The sequence below is a fragment of the Candoia aspera genome, chromosome 8, assembly GCF_035149785.1.
Source record: "Candoia aspera isolate rCanAsp1 chromosome 8, rCanAsp1.hap2, whole genome shotgun sequence".
Classification (NCBI taxonomy): Eukaryota; Metazoa; Chordata; class Lepidosauria; order Squamata; family Boidae; genus Candoia; species Candoia aspera.
The window spans coordinates 6,248,582-6,273,186 of record NC_086160.1 but is presented as its reverse complement, the minus strand read 5'-3'; the positions used below and the strand labels follow the sequence as shown (position 1 = coordinate 6,273,186).

The following is a 24,605-nucleotide window of genomic DNA, read 5'->3' as shown; positions in this document are numbered from 1 at the left end:
GTGGATGCAAGCTTGTCTGCCCCTGATGTTGCTGGAGTAAAAGTAGAGGACAGTACAGCAAAACTGCAGTTGGCTACAATTCATAAAGGGGGATAAAAGGTGTGTGTGTGTGGGGGGGAGGGAATATGCACCCCCTTTCTGGATTTAAAACTGGAGCATTGAGGGAATCTCAACCTTTGCAATCAGGAAAAGAAACACAGACACCCCACCCCAGGTTTAAAAGCTGTGCTGCTTCCAAAGTTCTTAAAACTTGGAGAAACTCCCCCCCCCTCCCCCCAATTCTTCCAAAAGGAAACCTCAAATGGTAGCTCCTTCTCCAGGCCAGCCTGGCCCATCCCCATTCAGTTAAAAAAAAAGGATTTAATGAGGATTTCTCTGAAGCAACTATGCAGGGTACAGTCTCCAAGGCTTCTCTTGACGGGAGAAAATCATACTGGTGGCTCTGTTCTATTTATTCAACAGATAGAATATGTGGAGCAATCTTGGGTGGAGGGTTTGCTATTCTCAGCCTAGCCATTATTTTCCCCTTGTTATGAGACATAGTCTCTCTCTCTCTCCCTCTGCCTCTCCCTCTCTTTTAAATATCTTGTTTAAGACGCTTTTTACTTTGCCCACTAACTCCTGTTTGCGTATGGCAAGTGCTCATCTCTGGTTTTGACTTCCGAGTAATGTGAACATCTATGGATAATTCATATGTCCTGTAGCTATTCTGGCTCAAAGTATAAGTAGGGGACTTATGGGCTCCAAATGTCCTAATTTATTTCTGAATAGCTGGGAGTATCCAATTGATTGTTGTCCTGCTGTTGATTGTGCAGCTCTCCTCTGCTGTGGCTTCCTCCCCCCCCCCCTCCTCTCTTTCCATCATGCATTATTCCTAATGCTCCTAGGAGCTTATATGAGGAACCAGTATCATCTGTGGAAATGGTGATAATCTATTTTAATCATCAGCGCTCCTGCAGGAATTTCAGCCTGGTAACAAGAAAATGTAATGCACGCTAGTGAGCAGTTTTGTTGGGTTGCCTTGCTTATTGGAAAGAAGGGGGCCATTGTGTTTTAGATGGCAGATTGTTTAGCACAATTTTTTGCGAAAGGTGTTTCCCTGTGTGCAGCTACCAGCTTACTATCTGCATGCTACTGCTGCTGTTCTGAGGAATCACCTCTTAGGTTCTTAAAAGTACTTCTGGCTGCACATCGGAGTGGCACTTGGAGGGCTAAAATACCCAAAATGGACTTACAGCGTAAAATACTTCATACTATCTTGTTCACCATGGCACACCCCAAGAGTTGGGTCACCATCCCGGAGGGTTCCTTGGTTTAAGGATGACCATGTCCAACCAGGCTGCAACTCCAGCTGAAGAGAAACTGCATGGTGCTGGGTTGCCCCTGTTGAAGATCTCTTTTCCTTCTCTCCTCCTTCTCTTTCAGACAGCCTTGTTAAATGCAGATTATTGTTTTCATTAATAACAAGTAAATAGCCCGCATCCCCCCCTCCCCAAATCACTTTATTTTAAAAATTACCTTCAAAAGCACACAAGCATCCCAAAAGGTTAATGGAGAAGGATGCTTAATTATGATGATTCATTATCATAGATGCAGTTGAACTAATTTATTGTTTGCTCTTTAACTAAGCCCTTGGAGGTGGAAGTGGGGGGGAAGGCCAGGGGGGTGGGTGGCAGAAAGGCAAAATAATTAGCCTTTGCATTTTGGTGACTGCTCTCTGTCCCCTGAAGCCTCTTACAGAATTATCAGTATAGTTTGGGATCACTGTCCGCATGCTGGGAGCTGTGAAAAGGGGGTGGGGGGTGGGAGTGCAGAAGGCGCACCTGTTAGAGAGATATAGGCAAACGCCAAATATCTGCGAGTCAAACGAGGACAGTTACAGGACTTAGCATGTTAAACCTGGCATCATCCAAAGGCCAAATATAAACTAATAACAGGAACACTTGCTACTAATGTGTCTCGAGTCAGAACTGTAGGGCTATATCCAGAAGGATTAATTTTATTCCCATGTCAACAAGGGGCAAGAATGGATGTATTTCACTTTGGCTATTCTCTCTGCACACACAAACACCCCCCCTCCCCACAACTCCCACCCTGCCACCACTTTTTTTTAAGATGGCACTGCAGTCATTCAACATAAATGAAAATTTCACTGAGCAGAGAGTCTTTTTTAGAAGCGCAGTCGGAACACCACATAGTTATTTCTTACATTGCTTCAAAATGGCCACTGCAGGCCATTTTCCTTTATGTGTGTGTGTACTTATTCTGAGAATGCAGCCACTTTAACTAGACAGAAAAAGAAGGGAATCTATTTCTACCCACAAGAAGTAGTAAAAAAAAAAAACCTGGCAAGGTGTTTTGCAAACCCCTGGCATCGGTTTTAAGCTTTTGACTTCGGCAACACCAACCTGGAGAAAAGTGTTTTAGTTTTTCAGACAAAGCCGTAGATTACACTATAAACAACTATTTCATTGGTGTATCAGGAAACAGATACTTTCTCTATTAGTACCTCTGCATTTGGAAGTGAACTTTTAGGCTGAGAAAGGCAAGAGTTTTTTACGGTAGTGTTGATGGATCTTTTTTGCTCCTTGGAGTATGATACATTGCAGAGTACATAGATACCTCAAATAACCCCTGAATTATTACCACTCTGTACTCTCCTAAAGAATAAAACTAAAGGAACTATTATGTCAAACCTTTAACTTTCCCTTTTTCTATTCTGTGCTCTGTTTACCTGCTTTCTGTGCTCTTTGGCCAAGGAATGTTGAATTCAAAATTGCAGCCTTTAATAAGTGGTTGATGCCTGTTGACCTCATTTCTCAGTTCAAACATGTGTACGTTACAATTAAAATATCAGGCTTGGAATATGCAGTGATTCCCCCCTTCCCCAATATTGTCTCTTAAATGTTTCTGGAAAGTTTACTCCTGTCCAACTTCAAGAGGAAACCTGTACTTAGCTCAGACATTGGCAGATTCATGAGTTGGGGGGCAGCAAAAGGCTTTGGAGTCACTTTAGTTGACCTTAGTTGACCTCGCTCAAGAAAATGAAGGAAGACTATGAAATGGGGAAAACTGGGCACCTTTGCCATCTGTGGCTTCTGAAATCTGACTGTGATCCTAACCCCCCATTTTGGATTGTCAGCCATTTTTTTTAACACAGATAAATCCAGCAAATGAAGTGACTTGGTTGGAAGCCTAACTTTCCACTAAGATCTACTATTCCTTGATGCTTCCTGGAACAAATTCTGCTTAATTCTCACAAGGCACTAATGGAAGGAAGCTTCAGTTAAGAAAACCAAGGCAAAGCAGTTAAATCAGAAAAGATTCCTGAAAACAGGGTGTAGGTAAATCTGAAAGCTGGGGGTTTTATACACTAATGCCTTCACTCTGTTGCTGAGCTCAATATACCCAGAGTCCAAATTATCTGAAGTCCAAATTATTTGATTTAGCAAGCATGTATCAGGTCCCCCCCCCCCGCCCATTACATTCAGTGGGGTTTCAGAGTTCTTTGGTTTTAGATTCTGTGTTTGTGAACCATGAAGTTGTAAAAAATGTCAAAGTCTGTGGCTGTCACCCCTGTGTCTGTTCCTGATTTTACCCAATTTTGAATACCCAGTAAGATGAAGTACATCTCCAGTCAGCTTTGGCCATAACACCAGATTGCCTTTTAAGAAAATGTGTTTGACAATCCAGCACACTGTCATTCCAGACCCAGAGACACAAGGGCCTTTTGCCTCCCCTAAGAAATCCAAGGTGTGCCTGTTTAAACAACTTTTCTTGCATAAAAGGTATTCTTTGCCTGGCACGTGCGGATTATCTGAAACCATGATTGCAAGATCTACGTTGCAGTCATTTTCCATGGGTAAGAATTGCACTGGAAGATTTGGCAGAGCTAAATGTCAAATTTTTCAAGAGCAGATTTAGTCAGGGGCACACAACCTTTCCTAAGCCAAGAGTCTCAGGTGGCCCTTCAGTGATTCCCCATAAGACTTGGGGAGGCTGAAACAAAAATGAACTAGGATGAGTCCTTAGGGAACATGGAAGTATATAAATACCTAGCAAAACAAGCAAATTAATTACACCTCATTCCTCTGCTGTCACAAATAAATGTTAGTAACTACTTTTGGACATGTAGCCATGGCTTTGGGGGAACATATGCTCAGCTTGAACATCTCTGGCTTGAGCCGTAAAATCAGTTGGAGGATTCTCAAGCACTTTTTAAAAAAATCAAATCTGAAGTTCAGTATTATGTTCTTTGACCTGGAAGAAGTTTAGAAGATATGACAAGTATTTTTAAGCAGGCTGAGCAAACTGAAAAATTGGTGGATCTGTTTCATAGTTTACTAGAAATCTACGATCACCCAACAGGAGTTGGTACAAAAGGTAGGGTCTTGCCTCTGAGAAGGGGCATTCAGGGTTGGGGTTGGGGGTTCCCAAATAAGTCTTGAAGGCATCTGCAACTGTATGATTGAAGCCCCTCCCCTTTTTACAGGTGTGATGCTCACGTGATTTCAATTACCAGCTTAACTTTTTGGATCCTCCCTGCAGATGCCCCTGCTTCTGTTTTTTGTTTTTCGTTTGCCCAGAAATATATTTTCAGTACCAGGAATGAATTGACTTCATGATATCTTTATACCTGGTCCTTATTTCTCCAGGCTTCTTAATTTCAGAATCCAATTTTTTATCTGAACAACAGCAGAATATATCTCCCTATGGGGAGAACTGGAAGTTGGAACCCCCTGTCATTCCTTTCTATAATTGATTCCAGTTTAATTCCAATATTTTGCCTGCCCTCCACTATTGATTCATCTTGTTCAGAAGATTTTCTCAGCTCTGTCACCCAAGGTCTTGAGCTGGAAAGGCCAAGCTTTAAACCCTGTACCTTCTGTATGGGACACTTCTGTGCTCCAAGCAAGGAATAGCCTAGACAACATGTTCCATCCTGAAAGATAATTTCATGCTGCTGCTGCTATACGATGAACCACAGGTGGGGAAACTTTAGGGGCAGTGGGCACCTAGAAATTTGAATTAGAAAGAAAATGTTACCAAAAAATAAGAATGCCCCAAATCTCATGAGATTTTGTGAATTGTGGCTACTTCACAAGCTTCCTTCCTTCCTTCTTTCCTTCCTTCCTTCCTTCCTTCCTTCCATCCATCCATCCATCCATCCATCCATCCATCCATCCATCCATCCATCTCTGGGTACTGCAAATGCTGGAAGGCACACAGGTGCCACCTTGGCTTTGCAAGCTCCACTCATTCAGTGATGTGTTGCATTATTGTCATGTGGTCGAAGACAGATGTACTATGAGGATGTTTTGGGAGCAGTTCAAAAGAAAATGAAAACTCTTATTGTATGAAGCAGGTTTTGGAAGATCACCCTTCAGATCTTGACTACCTCACATTGGACAAATGGTGTACATGCCACAAATTCTAAGCCCATGTAAGCCACCTGCTATTTCCCGGCATCGTGTCACCAGTATCATGGCTGTTTTTATTCATATCTACCTGCGGTTTCTACGTACCCCAAAGGATTCAGAAGAGAGAGGAGAACATTTAATGCAGGATGAAAGACTGTGGTTGCATGCTTTGATGCCCAGAGACAGTAATAGGGGAATTGGTGTCTCGCCCCTCCAAACCCGGGAGGCAGTTCTTATTAGTTCTTGATGCCAACCAGCTCCTTGAAGTTTATCTTCTGTCTCTGGTTCCCTATTGGCAAAAGACAAATAGTAGTGATCAACCTCCTCCAACTATTGTGAATGTGAGGAAGTGGTTCTATCCTGATCCTTAAGAGAGAGTAAGCTATAAAAAACCAATTAATGATGCCTGTAAGTTTGGCCAGAGACCAGCTTTCTATCAGCAGGCATCTAGTAACCTAAAAGTAAAGCTCAGATAGATTGGGGACTCCATAAATGGAAAGTGATGTTTATAGGTATTTGGTCATTATTTGGCAGATGCTCAGCTTCCTTGTGCCACGAACATATTTCAGCATCTGTTTATTATGACAAAGGTGCAGTGTAGCTGTGGAAGCTTGCTCTTAGCTGTGTTATGTATAATAATTTTGGACCGGATTGGCAGAAGAAGGGAGAGGTGGGTGTTGTGTGCTGAGCTTTACCTGGAGACATTTCAGTTCCTCACTTCCTTTTATACTTGGACCAGTTACTACTGGAGATGGCTAGCTGCTGCTGAAAAGAACAACTCCAGGTTCATTCATATGGCCCCTGCTAATATCTGCTTGGGGGAAAGGAGGGGGTTGAGCATGGCATAACGTTCTACCCTGTCATCTGTTTCAGAGGCTGCTCTTTATAGGACAGGTGCTGAAGATTGGAATTCAGCAGATGAATTTCATTTTCAGTAGCAGACATGGTTGAACATATGCAGAGGGCTAAAAGAATATTGAGTAAGAAGCAGAAATTTCCATTTAAAAATTAAAATGCCCTCAGTGCTTCTCTTGAAGAAAAGGGGAGAGAGAGAGAGAGATCCCTTTCTTCTCTAAACAAGAGACTCCTAACCTAACAATGGATCCGGTGAGAAACAGAGAAGAACAGCATATCTTTATCTGTCACTCACCATTTGGCTTGATGGTCAAAACAGAGATGACGCAGTCTCCAACCAGGGGGAACCTCAGGCCGCAGTCCTTTATGGCAGGGATAGGAAAACTGGATTCAAATCCATCAGCTCCAATGAGCTTGACCCATCGCAAGAGATAGTGGAAAATTGTAATCCAAATACCTGGAGGTCATCATGATGCCCTATAGGGTGTACAGTGTCAAAATGCAATGATCTCTCTCTTCATATTCCTAGATTTGATTGAGGGGCTGATTCCAATTTTAGGCAAAACCAAGATTTTAAGTGTGGTTTGTTGAATGTTGTCAACGTTCGATCCAGCTTGTTGAGGCTGCATAACGCTCTAAGCTTGTTAAGGAACTACAGTGTCTGGGTTCACAGTGCATGTAAAACTCAAAGCAAGCATAATGTCTCAGTGTGGTGTGTGAATCCAGCCAAAGGAACAGAGAAGCACTGCATTTGTTTGCTGCCACAGACTTCCTTGTTTAATTGAGAGATCAGAAATACTGGCCAGTCCTTCTCATTTTTTAAAAAGACTTCTGCACTTCAGGGAAAGCAGAGATTGTCACTGTTCCCAGCAGAGGGAGAATGTTGGGGAGCAAAGATCAGCTTTTCTCCTTTCAGGCAGACCAACACTCACAAGTATTGCTCACCTGCATAAGCTGTTTAATGTCTCTGTCTTTTATTTCCCTCAGAAACGGTCAACTACAGTGACCTGTCAGGTGGGGAAAGTGAATGAACAGAGATGCAGTTCTGACATGCTTTTGTTCTTCTCAGTTTTATCTCCTCAATGGAAGCATCTCTCTTGTTTTTACTTCTTCTTAGTGTGCTGCTTTGGTTGGGGAAGACCAGCCTCTCTGTCCAGATCTTCCAGAACTTGATCTCTCTGAATTAGATGTGAATGATCTGGATGACGACGGGTTCCTGGGCGGGCTTAAGTGGTACAGTGACCAATCGGAAATCATCTCCCATCAGTATCCCAATGAGTCATCAAACATATTTGAGGTAAGAAAAGCAACACTTGCCTGAGTGTTTTAGAGTTCCTGATGATGGTCTTTTCTCTGCTTTGATCTCTGGTGTGGAATACATGTTCTCAGTTCTCAGACTTACTGTGTTCAGTTTCATGGGTATTGTTTTGGAATCTGTAAATTTGAAATTATGAGATAGAAGAAGAAAGTCAACAACGGCAAACCTGCTTTGGTGGCAGTATCAGCATTTCTGGAAGTCCAGTGTCATATGTACATCAACCGTGGTTGTATGCTGCCCAGAAAACTGAGATAGGGTGGTATAGAAATCTCTGTAATAAATAAATATACTTCTAGTTTGCATGGTAGAACCAGGGGGAAATTGTGGTTTGGATAGAATGATAACAGAATTTAGTAGTATATAGCCTGGCAGAATCTGGTTGGCTGTAACTGGAGAAGGATAAAACTAAGCATTTTTTGACTTCAGTGTTGAGGCTAGTTGATTACTTTGAGTGGAAATAACTCTAGAATGATTCGATTCTTGATGTTTGCTGCTCCAGGGCCTCAGGTGCCCCTTGACATGTGCTTTTTTTTTTCAGCATCCCTCCCCAAAATCCAGAGGTATAATTGCAAAAAAAAAAAAGCACAATTTCCCACCATTTTGAGAATGTATGCAAGTAGTGGTGTAGCTGAACACAGTTAAAAATCACCTCCTCTACTATGATCCTCGCCCCTATCCAGAGGGGAAGAAGTGGTTCATAATCACAAGAATGTTGACCATCTTTGGCAAGCCCAGACTCATGTCAATAGTTAGATGATGCTACTATCTATGTAGAGGTGTTAGGATCCTTTCGATTCCCAGCAATTAAGCTCAGAGAAGAATGATAACACCAGTGGGATAGTCATTCTGCTCCAGGGATCCATAACAACAGTGTTGTCTTCTACTAGTCTTCAAGGCCTAGAAGAAGCAAAGACCCACATGAGCATTGGGCATTCTTCATTCTACCAGTGTGCACTCTCACAGTGTTCTCAAGATGTCACCATGATCTCAAGTGTGGGACCAAGTTTCTCCACAGCTACCTGCATGCAGTGTTTAATTCCTGTATACACTTTAGCCACCTTAGTGCTTTGAGGATTTCTATCTGACTCAACTATCTTGCATCTCAAGCCACGGTAGAAATGCTTCCCTTTTAGAGACAGTGACTTTGTAGAATCAGTGGACTGGTTTCTCGTTGCTTCTATTCTCTGCCAGACTCAATCCAGCCTCCCTTCATCTCCAAAGAGGTTCAGGTGCTACAGCATCTTGCTGAAATGCTATCATATTGTTAAAATGAAACAAGGGAAAGAATGTGGCCTTGAGATTCGCTGGTGCTGCTCCACTCCGCAGGGAGGCAGGACCCATTCAACTGGTCTGCCCCTGGTGACTGATGGACCCTATGGGGTTTCAGAAGGAGCGAGGTTATACCTGAGGATCTACTGCATGGTCCAGTGGAGGTCCTAGCCACAGCCTGGAATAAGGAGGCGGCCGGGGCCTTGGACAGGATCATGCCTGTGTTACCTCTCTTGCCCCATCCGACCCGGCACTCCCCATGGTTCACGGAGGGGTTGAGGGTTCTGAAGCGGGTTAAGAGACGTCTAGAGCGCTGCTGGAGGAAGACGAAGACCGAATCTGACTGAACATAAGCTAGAGCCGCTATTACTTTGTGGCGGTAAGAGTGGCGAAATGTCAATATTTCTCCGCTCTTATTGCATCCGCAGAATGCTGCCTGACAACCCTGTTTAGGATTACCTGATCCCTGTTGGGTAAGGGGGATTCAGTGATCCACCTACAGGGCCGCGCAGAGGAGTTTTCTGAGCATCTGCAGGATAAAATCGCTCAGATCTGTTCTAAGCTGGACTCTAAGCATGAGGCACAGTCTGGGGAGATGTCGAGGGAATGTTCTTGCCCAGTTATCTGGGAACAATTTGATCCTGTTGGGCCTGAGGAAGTGGACAGGATCCTCCAGACTGCAAATGCAACCACATGCCACCTTGACCCATGCCCTTCCCGGCTGGTAAAATCAGCCCGGGAAGTGACTTACGTTTGGGTCCAGGTGATGGTTAATACATCCTTGAGGGAGGGGGCGTTTCTGTCTGCCTTTAAGGAGGCGCTGGTACACCCCCTCCTCAAGAAACCATCCCTGGACCCTACTGTACTGGGCAATTTCCGCCCTCTCTTCCACCTCCCCTTTTTCGGAAAGGTGGTTGAGAAAGTGGTTGCGTTGCAGCTCCAGAGGATTCTGGAGGAAACGGATTATCTGGACCTCTTTCAGTCAGGTTTCAGTCAGGGATATGGGATGGAGACCGCATTGGTCGCACTTATGGATGATCTCTGGTGGGAGTGGGATGGAGGCAGTGCATCCATTCTTGCTCTCCTTGACCTCTCAGTGGCTTTCGATATCATCGACCATGGTATCCTTTTGGGGCGGCTCAGGGAGTTGGGGGTGGGTGGTGTGGTTTTGTGCTGGTTCACCTCCTTCCTCCAGGGCCAGTCCCAATCAATGTTGATAGGGAGCGAGAGATCTGGCCCACGGCCCCTCCTTTGTGGGGTGCCACAAGGCTTGGTACTCTCTCTGCTCCTTTGTAACATCTACATGTAACCACTGGGCGAGATCATCCATCATCATGGGATGAGGTATCATCAATATGCCGATGATACTCAATTATACATCTCCGTCCTGGGTGAGATAAGTGATGCAGTGGCTGCCCTCTCTTGGTGTCTGGGGACTGTGGGGATCTGGATTGGGAACAACAGGCTTCAGCTGAACCCTGGTAAGACGGAGAGGCTGTGGGTGGGGGGGCTCCTCAGTATCTGTGAATTTAACATCTTTAGTTCTGGATGGGGTTGCACTGCCCCAGACAGACCTGGTGTGGAATCCGGGGGTCCTCTTGGACTCACGACTCCTGCTTGAAGAGCAAGTGGCAGTCGTGGCCAGGAGAGCCTTTGCACAACTCTGTGTTGTGTCCCAGTTACACCCCTTCCTGGATCGAGAAGCCCTTCAAACAGTCACTCATGCCCTGGTCATCTCCCACATAGACTACTGCAGTGCGCTGTACATGGGGCTACCCTTGAAGAGTATCCAGAAGCTTCAACTGGTCCAGAATGCGGCTGCGCAAGCAGTTATTGGTGTCCCAAGATTGGCCCATGTGACATCAATGCTGCGCAAGCTGCACTGGGTACCAGTTTGCTTCTGGGTTCCATTCAAGGTGTTGGTTATGGCATGGGGCCAGGTTACCTGAGGGACCGTCTCATTCCCCTACATCAACCCGTCCCACCTGGTCATGCAGAGAGGGCATGCTGTGAACCCCACTGGTAAGGGAATTCCACCTGGTGGGGTCCAGGAGGCGGGCCTTCTCTGCAGTGGCACCCGCCCTCTGGAACATTCTGCCCCCGGAGGTGAGACAGGCCCCTTCGCTCCCGGCCTTCCGGAAGAACTTGAAAACCTGGTTCTGCTGCCTTGCCTGGGGTGGGAGGGGCACCAGTTCTTCTTGGGGGTGGCTAGTACCATAGATCTCTCCCCAACAAATAAGATCTTCACGTCTTGGATTTTATATCTATTTTATCTTTATTATTGGTTTGTTATGTTGTAATTTATATGCTTTTAATTTTCATTTTACTGTAAACCGCCCAGAGTCCCCCTTTTGGGAGAGATGGACAGTAATAGAAATTTGAAAAATAAAATAAATAAATAAAATAAATGTTATAGCAGCTTTGCAGCTCTCCCCCATAGCAAATGCTAAGATTTGGGGAAATCTCTGGAGACAGGTAGACAAAATGAAATTAAAATGTGAATGGAATGAACCAGGTCTGCACTCTTTGATGGGTCAGATGCAGACAGCACTAGTTGGCTCATGGTTTTATTAGTGTTTCAAGGCTGGCAGTGGTGAAGCTAACCATGGTGAGCCCTGAATAGAAACCATGGTAGTCTGGAAATGACAATTATTCTAGACTCTAATTCAGTTGATATTTGGAAGTTATTAATGTGCTGCCAATTGTGAACAGTCCAGTAACTTTTAGCTTTTGTTGTAATTAGTCATGTAAGATTATTGATCTTTGATGGTAACAATAAATTTTGATTTGAATTAGTCATGTGTAAATCTCTTTTGGAAGTGCAAGAAGGAATGGTCTGGGATGATTTATGTTTTGGGAAAGTGAAATGTGATCTTTACCGTTTTTATAATACCTGTGTAGAACTTTTTTATTCTACTTTTCAGCTGGAAAATTTCCTCAGGCTGCTTACTTAAGATCAATACAAACAAGACAGATCTTGGTTTTATGTAGTCAATGTAGTGGGAGTCTAACTTCAGGCTAGGAGATCTACCATCGCCGGAGGGGTAGCAGTGTTAATTTGTTGTGGATAAAAGTACAAGGGTTCCTGTAGCAACTTAAAAGGCTAACAAAGTCCCAGAGATCTTAGTTATTTTTAGTGATACTCCAGATTCCTTATCAGTCTGATTTACAATGTGTTTTGCAACTGAGATTGTCTTGTTGGATCACCCATCTGTAAGATGGACATTACCAGTACAGACCTGAAATTCTTCTCATTCTCACAGATTACATTTAACACCACTGGCTGTAGTAACTACTAAGCTGTCTCGAGGAGGTAGAACTAAGTTTTCCTTTTGCCGTGGTTGAAGGGAGAAATGTTGCAGAAGGTGATGCTTGGAAACTACTGTTGCATTTTTGGGGCTACTGGGCTGAGGCTGTTAAAATACATTTTGTCTCTTTTTAATTAACATCTACGTGGAATAAATGGATGAAATCATCTCAGAGGTAGAATACAGTATTCTGTATTCAGTCATTTGAATACAGAATAGTATTCTGATCAGTCTTCTTGGAACAGTCCACTGATCAGTCATTTTCCTCAAGTACCAGTGTAGTAAGTGAAGTTATGTGGCTGGAATTAGTGATAGATGGACCCTGGAAAGGACTATTTAATTAGGACAAGATAGTGGTTTTGCTGGATGATAAATCACTTTCTTGATCTGATCTGATTTGATTTGATTTGCATGGCCACCCATCTCATATATGTGACTCTGGGCAGCTCAAGCAATTAAAAAACATCAACACAAGTAAGACCAAACAGAACATATAAAAACCATGTTAAAAAACTATGAAACATATTCAGCAGGTGAGTTGCAAAAACATTCATAGCATTCAGCAAACCAGTCGAATGGGCTATACATCTACTGAATACATCTCCTTGATAGAACAAGCTCGATTTGACCTATCTCCTTTCCAAGCTCAAGTCAAGGGTTGGGTAATGTTTCTTTTGACATGACCTGGGGAACCTTTTCCCAGTTTAGGTTGGTATGAGAGCTATGATTCTCTTGAATAAAAATAGAACAGGTACCCATCAGCACGCCTTGATGATTAAGTAGACTACTATGTAACGCTCTTTTGTTAAGCTAACTTTTGAGAAGCATCCAAACATTGCAGATAGCCCAGAATGTTGCATGAGGAGAATTAGTTCAAAATTGCTATATATGGAGCAAGCTACTTAAGGGCCAACTTCATTGACTCCTTGCTTGGTTTTCTCATTGATTAAATTCAGGTTGCAAGTGACCTTCATGATGTTTCTCATCATGTTTGGGACAGCTAGTGATAAGATGTTTTGGTGTCCTTCTTGGATATTTCATGCATTGCTTTGAAATAGTTTTACCTTCTTGATCTGAAGCTTCCTTGAAAGTCATACTTGATGGAAAGGTGGGATATTTTAAACAAGGCATGTGAAGAAGTTATAAAATATTATAAATGGAAATTATGAATATGTTCCCAAGGAATGTCATATGGGATTTAGGGAAAAATTACATGTTCCTTGAGTTTGGTTTGGGCCCAGTGATAAGATCGGTTCCTAACTTTTCTAGCCTTTTTGTGAACTGAAATGGGACTTTGAATATTTTCTCCTCCATGGGTATATGTTGGAGGGGAATCGTGAACACTGTAATATTCCCACCGTCAGGTGGGAAAGGAGCAACCCTTACAGTCTGGTGCTAGGCTGAAACTTGTGGAGATAAGATCTTGTTTGGCTGCTTTGACCCAGATGAAGTAATGGAGGACAATTCCTGTCTCACGCTTGCTTTTGAGCCTCAATGATATTTTGGCTCTTTCTTGGTATATGCCATTGACTAGAAGAGAAGGAATAATTTTTCACCAGTAATGATTCTGCTTGGTCTTTCCTGATTTGTGCTAAGGAAAGCAATATACCAAGCTAAGCATGGCTACTGTGAAACTTATGCACCCCCACTGCCAGAAAGACCTTTTGGCATGAAAAATAATTGTGTGGTGGCAGCAAGCAAATGGCGGGATGCCTTGCTCATGTATTTTACCCCAACCTCCAATGGAGCTGAGCTGTTTGTGAAATCATGACTATGAGTTCTGTGGCTTTCATGCTTCCTATTTCTCAGCAAGTTGTGGGTTTCTAAGGCTTGAAGGAGGAATTTCATGATGAAGCTGAGCCTTTGCCTAGTGTCCCTCCATCCCTGTAGGACTTAGGGATGCAGCATCAAGAGGAATGTATGAAGCCTTCTGGATTGTCCAGACTTGGCATATTTGCCTGGTTTTTTCATCTTAGCTGGTCAATAGAATAGTACTTTTGGCAGATGCATGTGGCTCAGCAACCATGTTAAGCAATCCTAGATTGGAAAATATTTACTCCCATTTGAAGAGCTACCCACATCTCTGATGTCAGGAACTCTCCTCTGTTTGATCTGTGTTCCAAAGAACCTTGCATGGCTAGCACAAAACCCATGTGCATTTCAGAGGGTTCTAGGATGGCCTCATTATAGAGGAGGGAGAGGCAGTGTTTGAAGTGTGTAGGGCTGGATCTTAGTCTACTGACCTTCTAAAGAGTTGTAGGAAGCCATTTGGTGCTAGGGTGAAGTCTCCAGAAGGAGTGGGGCTGAAATATGTTGACTTCTTTGCTGGAAGGGATTTTAATTATGGGATTAGGAATGGGAGGACTCCCTTCTCCCATTTTAACCCTAAAAGCATCTCCCTGCCCCCCAATTTTTCTTAAGTCATTTTCATGGATTATTGGGGGGGGGGATAAGGATAAAAATTATAGCAGTTTTTTTCCCAAAGACCTCCTCTTCCAATTCCCCCCCTCCCCCTTTAGATTTAAAAAGACTGATACTGCTGCAATGCAGCCATTTTGCTACCAAATTTCAGCAGTGTGATCTTGGGGTGCTGGGGGCATCAAATGTTCTAGGAGTTCTCGTGAGGCCTGTGATGCCCAACCTCTGCGCCAAAACATGAATTTGATTTCTACAAAGTGTTAGATTTCTTGTGACTAGAAGCAATCGCACTCAAGATGAAATGACCCTAAAAGGTGCTCCAGTGGGGGCTAAAGGTGGATGCAGTCTGTGTGTGTGTTGTGGGGAGGGGAAATATGGGCACATGGGATTTGGTATTTCTCTGCAGGAAGAATGCAGAATATGAAACTGTCACTTGATATTTCAGGGAGCAATTTGTCACTGCTGTGATGTAAGTTCTTCTCCAGGACATTAAATACTTGCACAATGACCATTCAAGCCTACTCATTAACCGATGTAGGTTATAGTTTGAAGTGAAGCCAGGAGAGGAAGCTGTATTATGGAAAACACAATTTTAGATCTATCCTTATTAGCCAAATAGACTGGATAATCACTTTGACTCCATTTTCACTTGCTGATAAACCACCGGCTGAGTTGCCTGCACTGTCCTTTTTGCAGGCTCAGGATGCCTGGTTGAATTTTCTCCCTGCTTTTCTTCTGTAAGATTAATAGAAGGTGCTGTGGGGTGGCTTCTGATCAGGAAGAGAATTCTTTAAAAGCCAGTGCTCTAATTCTGCTTAAATTCAACTGCACCAAGCATGCATTACGTTCTGAATAAAAACACGGGGAGGGGTAATCAAGGGCATCTCAGGCAAAGACTACTAGTAGTTGAAAGGTAGTTCTCCCAAAGCAAACCATAAGTCCTTAGGATTCCCTATCCCTTACCTATGAATTGCTCCTTCTTTCCAATCAGTTGCCAACCCAGGGCTTCCTTCTTTCCCCAGCCCTTCTAAGCAAGTAGTATCTGCCCAGTAAAAGACCCCATAGACTGCAGAATACACCTGGGCATTGTAGGAGGAGCATTGTGTCAGTCTAATGTAGCCCTAAATCCAGAGGAGTTGGATAACACTTTTCCAGACTGACAAATTGTATTCAAAGGCATAAAGGTTTCTGAGCTACTTGTCATTTCATCCGATACATGGAGTAGCTAAACTGATGTAGGATTTAATTTAGGGTGAGGGTGGGGGGGGCGGGGGGGTGGAAGGTAGGGGAAGCCTGGATGGTTATATACATGCAGGTTGAGGGACAGATTACAAGTAGCTCATCAATTGTGTTAATCCATTGTGTACCTCTGAGAATGGCCTGAAACCTTTTGATGTAGGTGAGTTCAGCAGTCTCTTGCTCGATAGTGCTGTTCAAGTTTATTTCCAAAATATCTACTTTGAAATTTGGAGTATTTCCAAGATATTTCCAAGAATACTTGGAGTATTCTGAGAGGTTGAGATGCTCAGATATTAGTTTGTCCTTGATTTGAGTCCTGATATTAAACTTGTGCCCATTAATTCTTTTGGGCAAAGGTTGTCCCAAGTAGAATCCATAGGGGCATTGCTGTCAGATGATGGTATATATATTAATAAGTACGTGTAATCTGTCTCTCACAGCTCCTGTATCTGCCTAACCACATTTTCTGTCCTCCGCCTTGCGTCATCCCCTTTTCAAATCCTACATCAGTGTAGTCACTCCATGGATCTGATGAAGTGAGCTGGAGCTTATGAAGTCTTACGCTTTTTAATCAAATTCGTTCTTCTGAAAAAGTGCTTCCAGACTCCAGATTTTTACACTTAAAATTTATACATAATTATACTTGGTAATTATGATTTCAGCTGCAGTGTGAATTAACTTAACTAGCACAAGCCGGAAATCTTGAGCTTCTAGGTTTTACAACGGTCTTGCTCCTGAATGGTTTAGCACTATACTTGTTGTCATGCTTTGCTTTTCAATGATGGCATCAGAAACGCTTGTCATTACAAAAAGACACTTCCAGGAGCCACAGGAATAAATTATTCTTCAAGTGCTGATCAACTCAGGTGTGTCGGATCAATCTGTCTTTGATCCATTTTGATCCATTTTAGATTTGCCAATTGCCATTAAAAAAAAAAATCCTCTGGCCAGTTTGCAAGTGGATTGAAAAAAAATTACAACAATTTGCAATCCAAAATTCTAGGTTAGTCTTTGCCATGACTTGCTTGTTTTCTGCATTTAGGTTTTTTTTTTTAATGAACAGTTGAAAATATTTGAAGAGTTGACTGCCTGCAAACGAGAACAGGCCAATCTTTTTATTTATTTATTGCTTTTTAATTAATAACAAAAAATAGTATCATATTACACTATGTTTTGTTGTTGTTGTTGTTGTTGCACTTTTCCATTTTTTTGTAAAGTACTTTTTATGTTTTTGAGAGAGGCCAATCTTTATTGCTTCCTTCTAGACTTATGGCCATGTGGCAGGTAAAAGAAAAATGTGTTCTGTAAGCCACATCTGTCCACATGTGAAAGGACCGATGAAGTCCATTGTGTGAATTAAAGATTTGAAAAATAAAAATGACAACACATACGAAGTGCCAATATTCCAAATACGTGAAGTCTAATCACATGGTTGTATAAAGCTAAGTAATAAAATAATTTAGCTTTATTATGTCCTTGCTATGTACTCACCTGCTTTCCACCAGTGCTTATTAGTATTATTACTACTACTATTATTGTTGTGGTTGTGGTTGTTTTTATCACTAATGCCACTAATGCAGAAAATACAGTATACCACCTGTAATGCAAACTACCACATACTGGAAGTTTGTTCATTACGCAGCTCAGATCTACCTCAGATGAAATCTGGGTAGTAGAAAAGGAACAAATCACAGACTGGGCAGTTGCAGGAGGCAACTGAGCTGCTCCAGGGTCTTCTGAACTTTGCTTTCGACGCTAACAGATGCCTTGCATCTTATTTGAACGAAACAAAACAGATTTTCCCCCTTCCGTTCGTGCAGGGAGCTCTCTGTGGACTAGTTCATGAGTCTCTCTCTTGCCTCTGCATTTGTGACTAGATAGGACTCATTTGACCCGATTTTTTTTTTAAAAGCAGGGTTATTTTTCTGTACAAGCATTTAAAGTGACAGAAAACACTGCATTCTTGCAAACATTGATGCTTTGCTGGTTATTGACAAGGAAGGAAGGAAGGAAGGAAGGAAGGAAGGAAGGAAGGAAGGAAGGAAGGAAGGAAGGAAGGAAGGAAGGAAGGAAGGAAGGAAAAATGAAATAACCACTGGGTGCAGAGAAGTCTACCCCTATGAAAAGTGTCTCAGATTGCAGTCTGGGTACTCCATCACAGGGCCATCTGGAAAGGACTGGAAGATGATCATCCAACTCTCCCACCCACCCTAAATCTGCAAAATAAGTAGTCTTAAAACATGTAAGTGCCCCAGTAGCAACAGAGCTGCTCCACCACCTTTTGAAACAAGTTTAGTAATACCCATTTACTACGAAATGGACTTTCCCCCCACAGTTATTACTTTCAGAGTCTAAAATCGGGTAACTCAGCTAGTGTTGCACATTGAGATGGCCCCTGCTTTTTAAGTCTCCTCTTCCCATGGTCTTTATCTACCTTGTTTTCTCTCTAGATTGTAGTGCTTATGGCACTGTTTCTTGGATCTGCAGCTCTTTTTTAAGACTCCAGAGGTGCTCAGAACCCACAAAGATGTGGCCTCTAAGAGGATTTTACTTTCATGCTGCTCTCAAGACAGATTTTGGCCCAAGACTTCACCTTGGTTCAATGATGTGATTTTTCTTTTCCTCCATATTGACTATAAATGTCATCCCTTGGCTTTTACATTTAAACCACGAGCCAGCTTGCTGCTGCAGACTGAATAAACTGATGATGTTTCCCGTCCATGCCTCTGGATGAAATTGAAATTTAGGAGATTCCGTAACAATAATGGCTGGGAACTTGTCGCGATAAATAATCAGAAGTGATTTCTGAGACCCAACATTTTATTTTTGGAAAGAATAGACTTGTTGGAGCTAGATTTTCTCTTGTGCCCTGGACCTGAAATCTGTTTTCCAAATTATGGCAAAATGCTAAGGATATGAAATAATAATTTTGAAAAGATATCCGGGAGCACTAGAAAGGTGCCTTTCTGTTATTACTAAGCAACTCTCACCCATTTCTACATGCTCCCTACTTGGCTTTGACAGCCTGATTTTTTTTTTTTTTAATAGCTTTCCTTAACTCTCAGTGAGGCTGGATATATTTATATTTTTCTGTGCTTGGAGAAACAGGAAATCAAGTGAGCCCTCATCTGCAGACAGGGAGGAATGCCCAGATACGGGCTTGCTATTTCACTGAAAGCCCAGGTTTACGATGAGGTTAAGTTGCACAAATAGAGAACAATCATTTAATTGTCCTTCCACTGAAGGGCTGGATTACAAGGATGTTTCTGGATTCTGGATTCTCTTTGTGAATTGGGCTTTTCTACTTCTGCACAACTGCTCATTTTATTTTAGCACTGGGTCAGTAGGTGGTGGCATCTGGCTGGCTTGGAGTTCAGCAGCTGAAGAGTCGGGGTGGTGAGCACTTCGATGGGACACCCCCAGGAATTCCCAGGACTTTAGGCTAGATCAGGGTTTCTCACGCTTGGCAACTTTAAGATGTGTGGACTTCAACTCTCAGAATTCCCCAGCCAGGGCTGGGGAATTCTGAGAGTTGAAGTCCACACATCTTAAAGTTGCCAAGCGTGAGAAACCCTGGGCTAGATGGAGAAGTTGAAAAGCATCCCAGATGAAAGCAGTGGCAAACCACATGTGTATTGTTGCCAATCCAAGAAATGTATATGGGTTTGTCATTTGGAGAAGAATGGTTAACATCTTTCTTATGTGTAGCCATGATGGACCTTTGTGCTGCCAAGATTCTCAGCTAATACTCCAGATCAGAGATAAAACCTGGCTAGCATAACTCCCTAGGAACTGAGCTTAACTTGATGGCATCTTTGCTTTAGTATAAAAGAGGCAAAAAGTCTAGTGGACATCATTTTCGAGTCCTCTTTTGTACGGACATGACACAAAAATGCACACGCTGTATTTCAGTTGTGTTTCTTAGGAGAATGCCACATGCTCACTATGGATGAATAATCCCCACTGAAAAAACCTGGACTGATACGAGAGCAATTTAACAACAACTCCAGTAAGAAACCGATCGTTGACGAAAATGGCATTCATTCAGTGATGTTGATTTTTACCTATTATTATATTTTACCTATTTCCTTTCTGCCTAAATTTCTTTCCTTCCAGAATCTTCTCCCTCATTGTTTTAAAAGATTGCCAGGGTTTTAGCTGGCTCGTGTATAATTTTGTGTGTGTGTGTGTGTGTGTGTACAGTTTGGTTCAAGGTACTTCAGGACTTTGTGCATGTAAAATACTTGGAACTCCAACTCCAAGTTCCTGTGCTTCTCTGTGGGAAGCCAGAGATGTTTATTATGAGCTGAGAAGTCAAAGAGGAGGAGGAGAGATTCACAATGGAAGTGTACACCATGCCTTGTTCTTGGCAAAGAGGAACTTCTGCAAAGATAAATGACTCCATATCCATTTGCAGTGGTTTTGTGTGGCAAAAACCATTGGGGCTTTTTATAGTCCTCTAAATCACGTGCATAGATTCTACTGTAAAGCTCCCATATTCTGCTGGGGCCTAAGTTACTGCTGCAAAGTTATTCATTCATCGTTTGCAGCCAAGTTGATTAATGAATTACCAGATCTTGCATAAAACGACTTGGGCCGACTTTTAAACAGCCCCCAATGTGTTCTTTGCAGAGTCGTGTGACTGGGGTTAATGGGTTTCTGAGAGTCTGAATGTGCTCTAGCACTTTGCTCAACTGGCCTCAGCTGGTACAGATGGATGGAGGTGTGGGTCCGTATTAATGCTGCTGCTTAATTTTCTCCAAAACTAGTAGCTCCAGGCGAGCCACTGGAGAAGATAACATCTTGGAAAGGCAGCCCTCAGAGTTGGGGTGTTGATGGCTGATCCCCTTCTCAGCCAGCTCGACATGATTTATCTTGGCCATCTATTCAGCCCAACAAGCTTGGTGTTCCTCACTCAAAATGCGTAACTGGAGCTCTGAATCTTGAAGGAAAGCCTCTGAGCGCTTTGCAAAGGGCTGGTGCTTCATGAATACTAAATTACATTTAGGAAATAGTCAAAAGCCACTAGTTATACCGCATTTTTATTCTTGACACAGACACCTAAATCAGAGAACAGTAACATTTCAGAGATTATGGAAGCAGTTTGGGTATGTTCCAATGCTATAATAGGATCAGAATTTTAAGGCCCTTTTTTATTATTACCAATAGTCACTTAGTTTCTACTGCAGTGTACTTTGTAGGGAATTACAGCTTTTACTAAAAAGATTAAAATGCTATTATGCAAATGATTGCAGTATGTTATTATGTTTACAAATTAACATCCATGGCTCAACACACAAATTAACTAAATATTCTATCTATATTATTAAGGATTTAATAAAGTAACCGTTGATAAACAAGAGAGAAGCTTCGGATTGTTAATAGGAGTTGACAGTGATTTACCAGCAGGCTTAAGCATTGTGTTTGATGTTCTAGATCACCCTTCCTTTGTCTGGGCCCTCTAGATGGCTTCCAGATCTCCAGCATCTCCAGCTGGCATGTGTAGTGAGGGACTATGTTGGTCTGAGATGATGGATGTTGCAATCTTTCCAGGTGGGGAAGTCTATACCAGGTGGCCCATCTGGGTGCTTAAAAAGGGGGATTGAAAGTGGGGTGAAGGAGAATGCAGACTAGGACACCTTAGCAAACTGAGTCTAGATTTCTTTGAAATGTAAACCTGAATGGGCTATATATAAGAAAACAGTTATCCTAAGATGTTTCATTTCTTCAACTTTTAAGCAGTTTGCAAATACTGTTAAATATTTATATGTCCTAAATATATCCAGAGTCCTTAATGACTTGCATCCCTCTGAAATGTACCTTGTTAATTGTTACTTTCTCATAACAAATACATTGTTTTTTGCTGCACATGAATCATTCTGGGATAAGAGGATGCTTGAATTTAGGCTAAGGTAGCTCTACAAATGATGCCGCTTCTAGTATTTCAGGAGAAATCATAACATTCAAGGCAAGAAGCAGCAGCAGCTGGAATCTCAGTGGCTAATTGAATCATCATCATCATCATCATCATCATCATCATCATCATCATCATCTCTTGCCTGGAAGATCAGGAAACATTTCATCCCAAGAGCTAGATGGCCATGCAATGGATGGAGCCAGAGCTCAGTATGGATGAGTCTATGCCACACTATCACACCATTTAAAGCCATGGCAAATATCTGAGAAAGAAAGACATCTCCACTGTGGACATCTGACATCTCCACTGTAACATGTTGAGCAAAGAAAATCCCTATATTTTGAAGCAGCTGCTGACATAAAGGAGCCTTCAGACTCTGAGCAGGGAAGGTTCTTATAGGATAAGTAACTGAACCGGAACAAAACAAGACTTTCTCAAGATTGCTTTTGAGTGTGGATAGGGTAGTGGTAGAGGATGAAAGAAGATGGCAGATTTGATAAACATGCCTAACTCAAAAGCTCAAAGCTTGTTGTGGGGTTTAAGAGCCTACTTCAGAAATAGGGACAAATTCATTAAGCTGCCATAACAAAGCTATCCCTGGTTTCTAGAAGGTACTGGAGATTTTCTGCTCAATTGTCTAGATGTTTACATCCAAGTCACAAATGGAAACCATTCCCACCTCAGGAAGTCCAATTTCAGGCTTCCAATAAGGATCTTCCTTAATATCCTAGCATGTACATGGACAGAGTTAAGAATAAATCTCTAAACAGGTCTAATTAATTCATACATGTCTGTGAGCTTCAAACAGAATTACAAGATTTTTATCATTATACAAATGGTATGATTTTTCATTAAACATTGTGTTTACTGATTTCTGCATATCAAACCAATGTGTCTCCACTGAATTAAGCTGAGACAGGATTTTCCTTTGATATTTTATTATTACATCAGGATCCACCTTGTACAGCTGCAGTTCAGGGGGCTGGTCTGTTTTCCAAAGAAGGAATTTCTTGCCACTCCCCCACCCCTAAGTTCTTGCATTCAGCTTTACCAGTCACCATCCTACCCTCTGAAACAAAAACAGATATTTTGCAGACTCATCTGTGATCAACCTTATCTTTTCTTCCCACTCTTTCCATGCATTTTAGTAGAGGTGTCATATCTTGTTCATGGAGCTGCCATGCCAAATCTTCCTCCGGCCTCATCAGTAGGATTTCCTTCCTTCCTTCCTTCCTTCCCTCCCTCCCTCCCTCTCTCACAGAGTCAGCTACCAATGAGAAAAGTGATTGGTCTTGTTTGCAGATAGTCAAACAAATGTAGACATCATTTGGAGAGAGGAGATGCTTTGTGAATTCACAAATGTTTGTGAATTCATAATCTGGGGCACTGGGATAGGATCATAGGGCTTGGATCTGCTATAGGCCACCTTGGAGTCAGCTTCAGCGAATATTGATTAGCAGACGTTCTCTGCAAGCTCTAGATTTGCACAACCATAGACAAGGCCATGATTAGTGCACCATCCATGTCAGTGTAGATCTGGAGAAGGAGACGAGAACTCTGTAACATTCCAAATTCATTTGAATGTACTCTGTGAAGACTTGGCAACTGTGAGGCTGGATGGAATGTAAGCATATGTAGATCTTAGTGAGTGTAATTACTGTAGGAAAGTGATACAGCTTGCATCTGCTCATTAAAAGATACTGGGTAAGTTTCCATCTCCAAGCAGAGAAAAAAAGAAACAAATAAACGTTCATCTTTAGGGATGTGTACACTCAGTGTGCTACATGCCAATGTCTCTGCAGTCTGTGGAGAGTGTGCATTTCCATTCCACCTCCGACTTTTTCTTGATTAACGTTTTACTTGGGAATCCCCTTGCATCACCGCTTGACCATTTAATCCCCCACATTAGTTCTAAAACCTGTTTTTTATCATTTTAACTTAAACCAGTATTTCCTAATGTGGGCAATTTTCAGATGAGTGGAAAGTTGCTAGAATTCTTAGCAATGAGTGGAAAGACCAGGTGGTCTTCTGGTCTTCAATGGATCTGCAGAGAAGTGGACATTTTTGACAGTCCTATGTTGGCCTGTAATTGTCATGTGCATGTTTTGTTGACAGAGGGATGTTTATTTCCTCTGTGCCCAAAAAGAAGATTCCTAAGTAATTATATCCCTTCTACCTTCATTTAGTGCCATAACCAAAGAAAAAGAGTGATGTTAATATCCCCCCAATCTTTGCTTTTCTGTGTTATCCTCTGTGTCCTTTCAGCTCTCGGGCTCTGTTATCCTAGCTGATAATTTCATGATCAGTAGAAGCGTAGCCTTTCCAAAGGAGAAACCTGATTTAACCTGGAATCTTTTAGTAGCAATCTAGTTTAAATGAAGCAATTTATTGATGTGGTGCTCTATTGAAGGCAGCCATTTCTTCTGAGCTCCAAATCTAACAATTGCTTATTCTGATTCAGAGGGTGAAATAAATCTCACATAATCATATGTTTAGCTGCAATTGCAGGATGATGCCATGCATTTTGGAGCACTAAAGTTTACTAAATAAAGAGACAGGTGGAGATACTGTGTTTCCAAAAACATTGTTTAAGAAAAAAATCTGCTTGGCTGTTGCATATAAACTTTAGTACCATCAAGCTTGGTCTTTGCATGATCATTCTCCAGGAATTCATTACATTTCACCCACATTTTGGATTTTGCATTTCACCCTTGGAAATACTTACATATTTCTTTTTCTTTGTCTAGCTTTTGCAAGGTATGTTCTCCTGGACTGGCTAAATTTTGCCTTTCAGTGTTAGTCCAGATTTTTTTGCTTGTTGGAGAAGTCCATACAAACTTGTTTTGATTCTCAGATGATTC

At 42.2% G+C, this 24,605-nt stretch overlaps 1 protein-coding gene across 1 annotated transcript in view; it reads left to right on the top strand.

Annotated features, from left to right (window-relative positions):
• Nucleotides 1-24,605, top strand: part of PPARGC1A (PPARG coactivator 1 alpha) — a 118,606-nt gene that overhangs the window by 983 nt on the left and 93,018 nt on the right. The window contains exon 2 of the mRNA XM_063309857.1: nt 7,393-7,572. Within this exon, the coding sequence (XP_063165927.1) occupies nt 7,393-7,572 (180 nt within the window). The remainder of the gene's footprint in view (nt 1-7,392; nt 7,573-24,605) is intronic.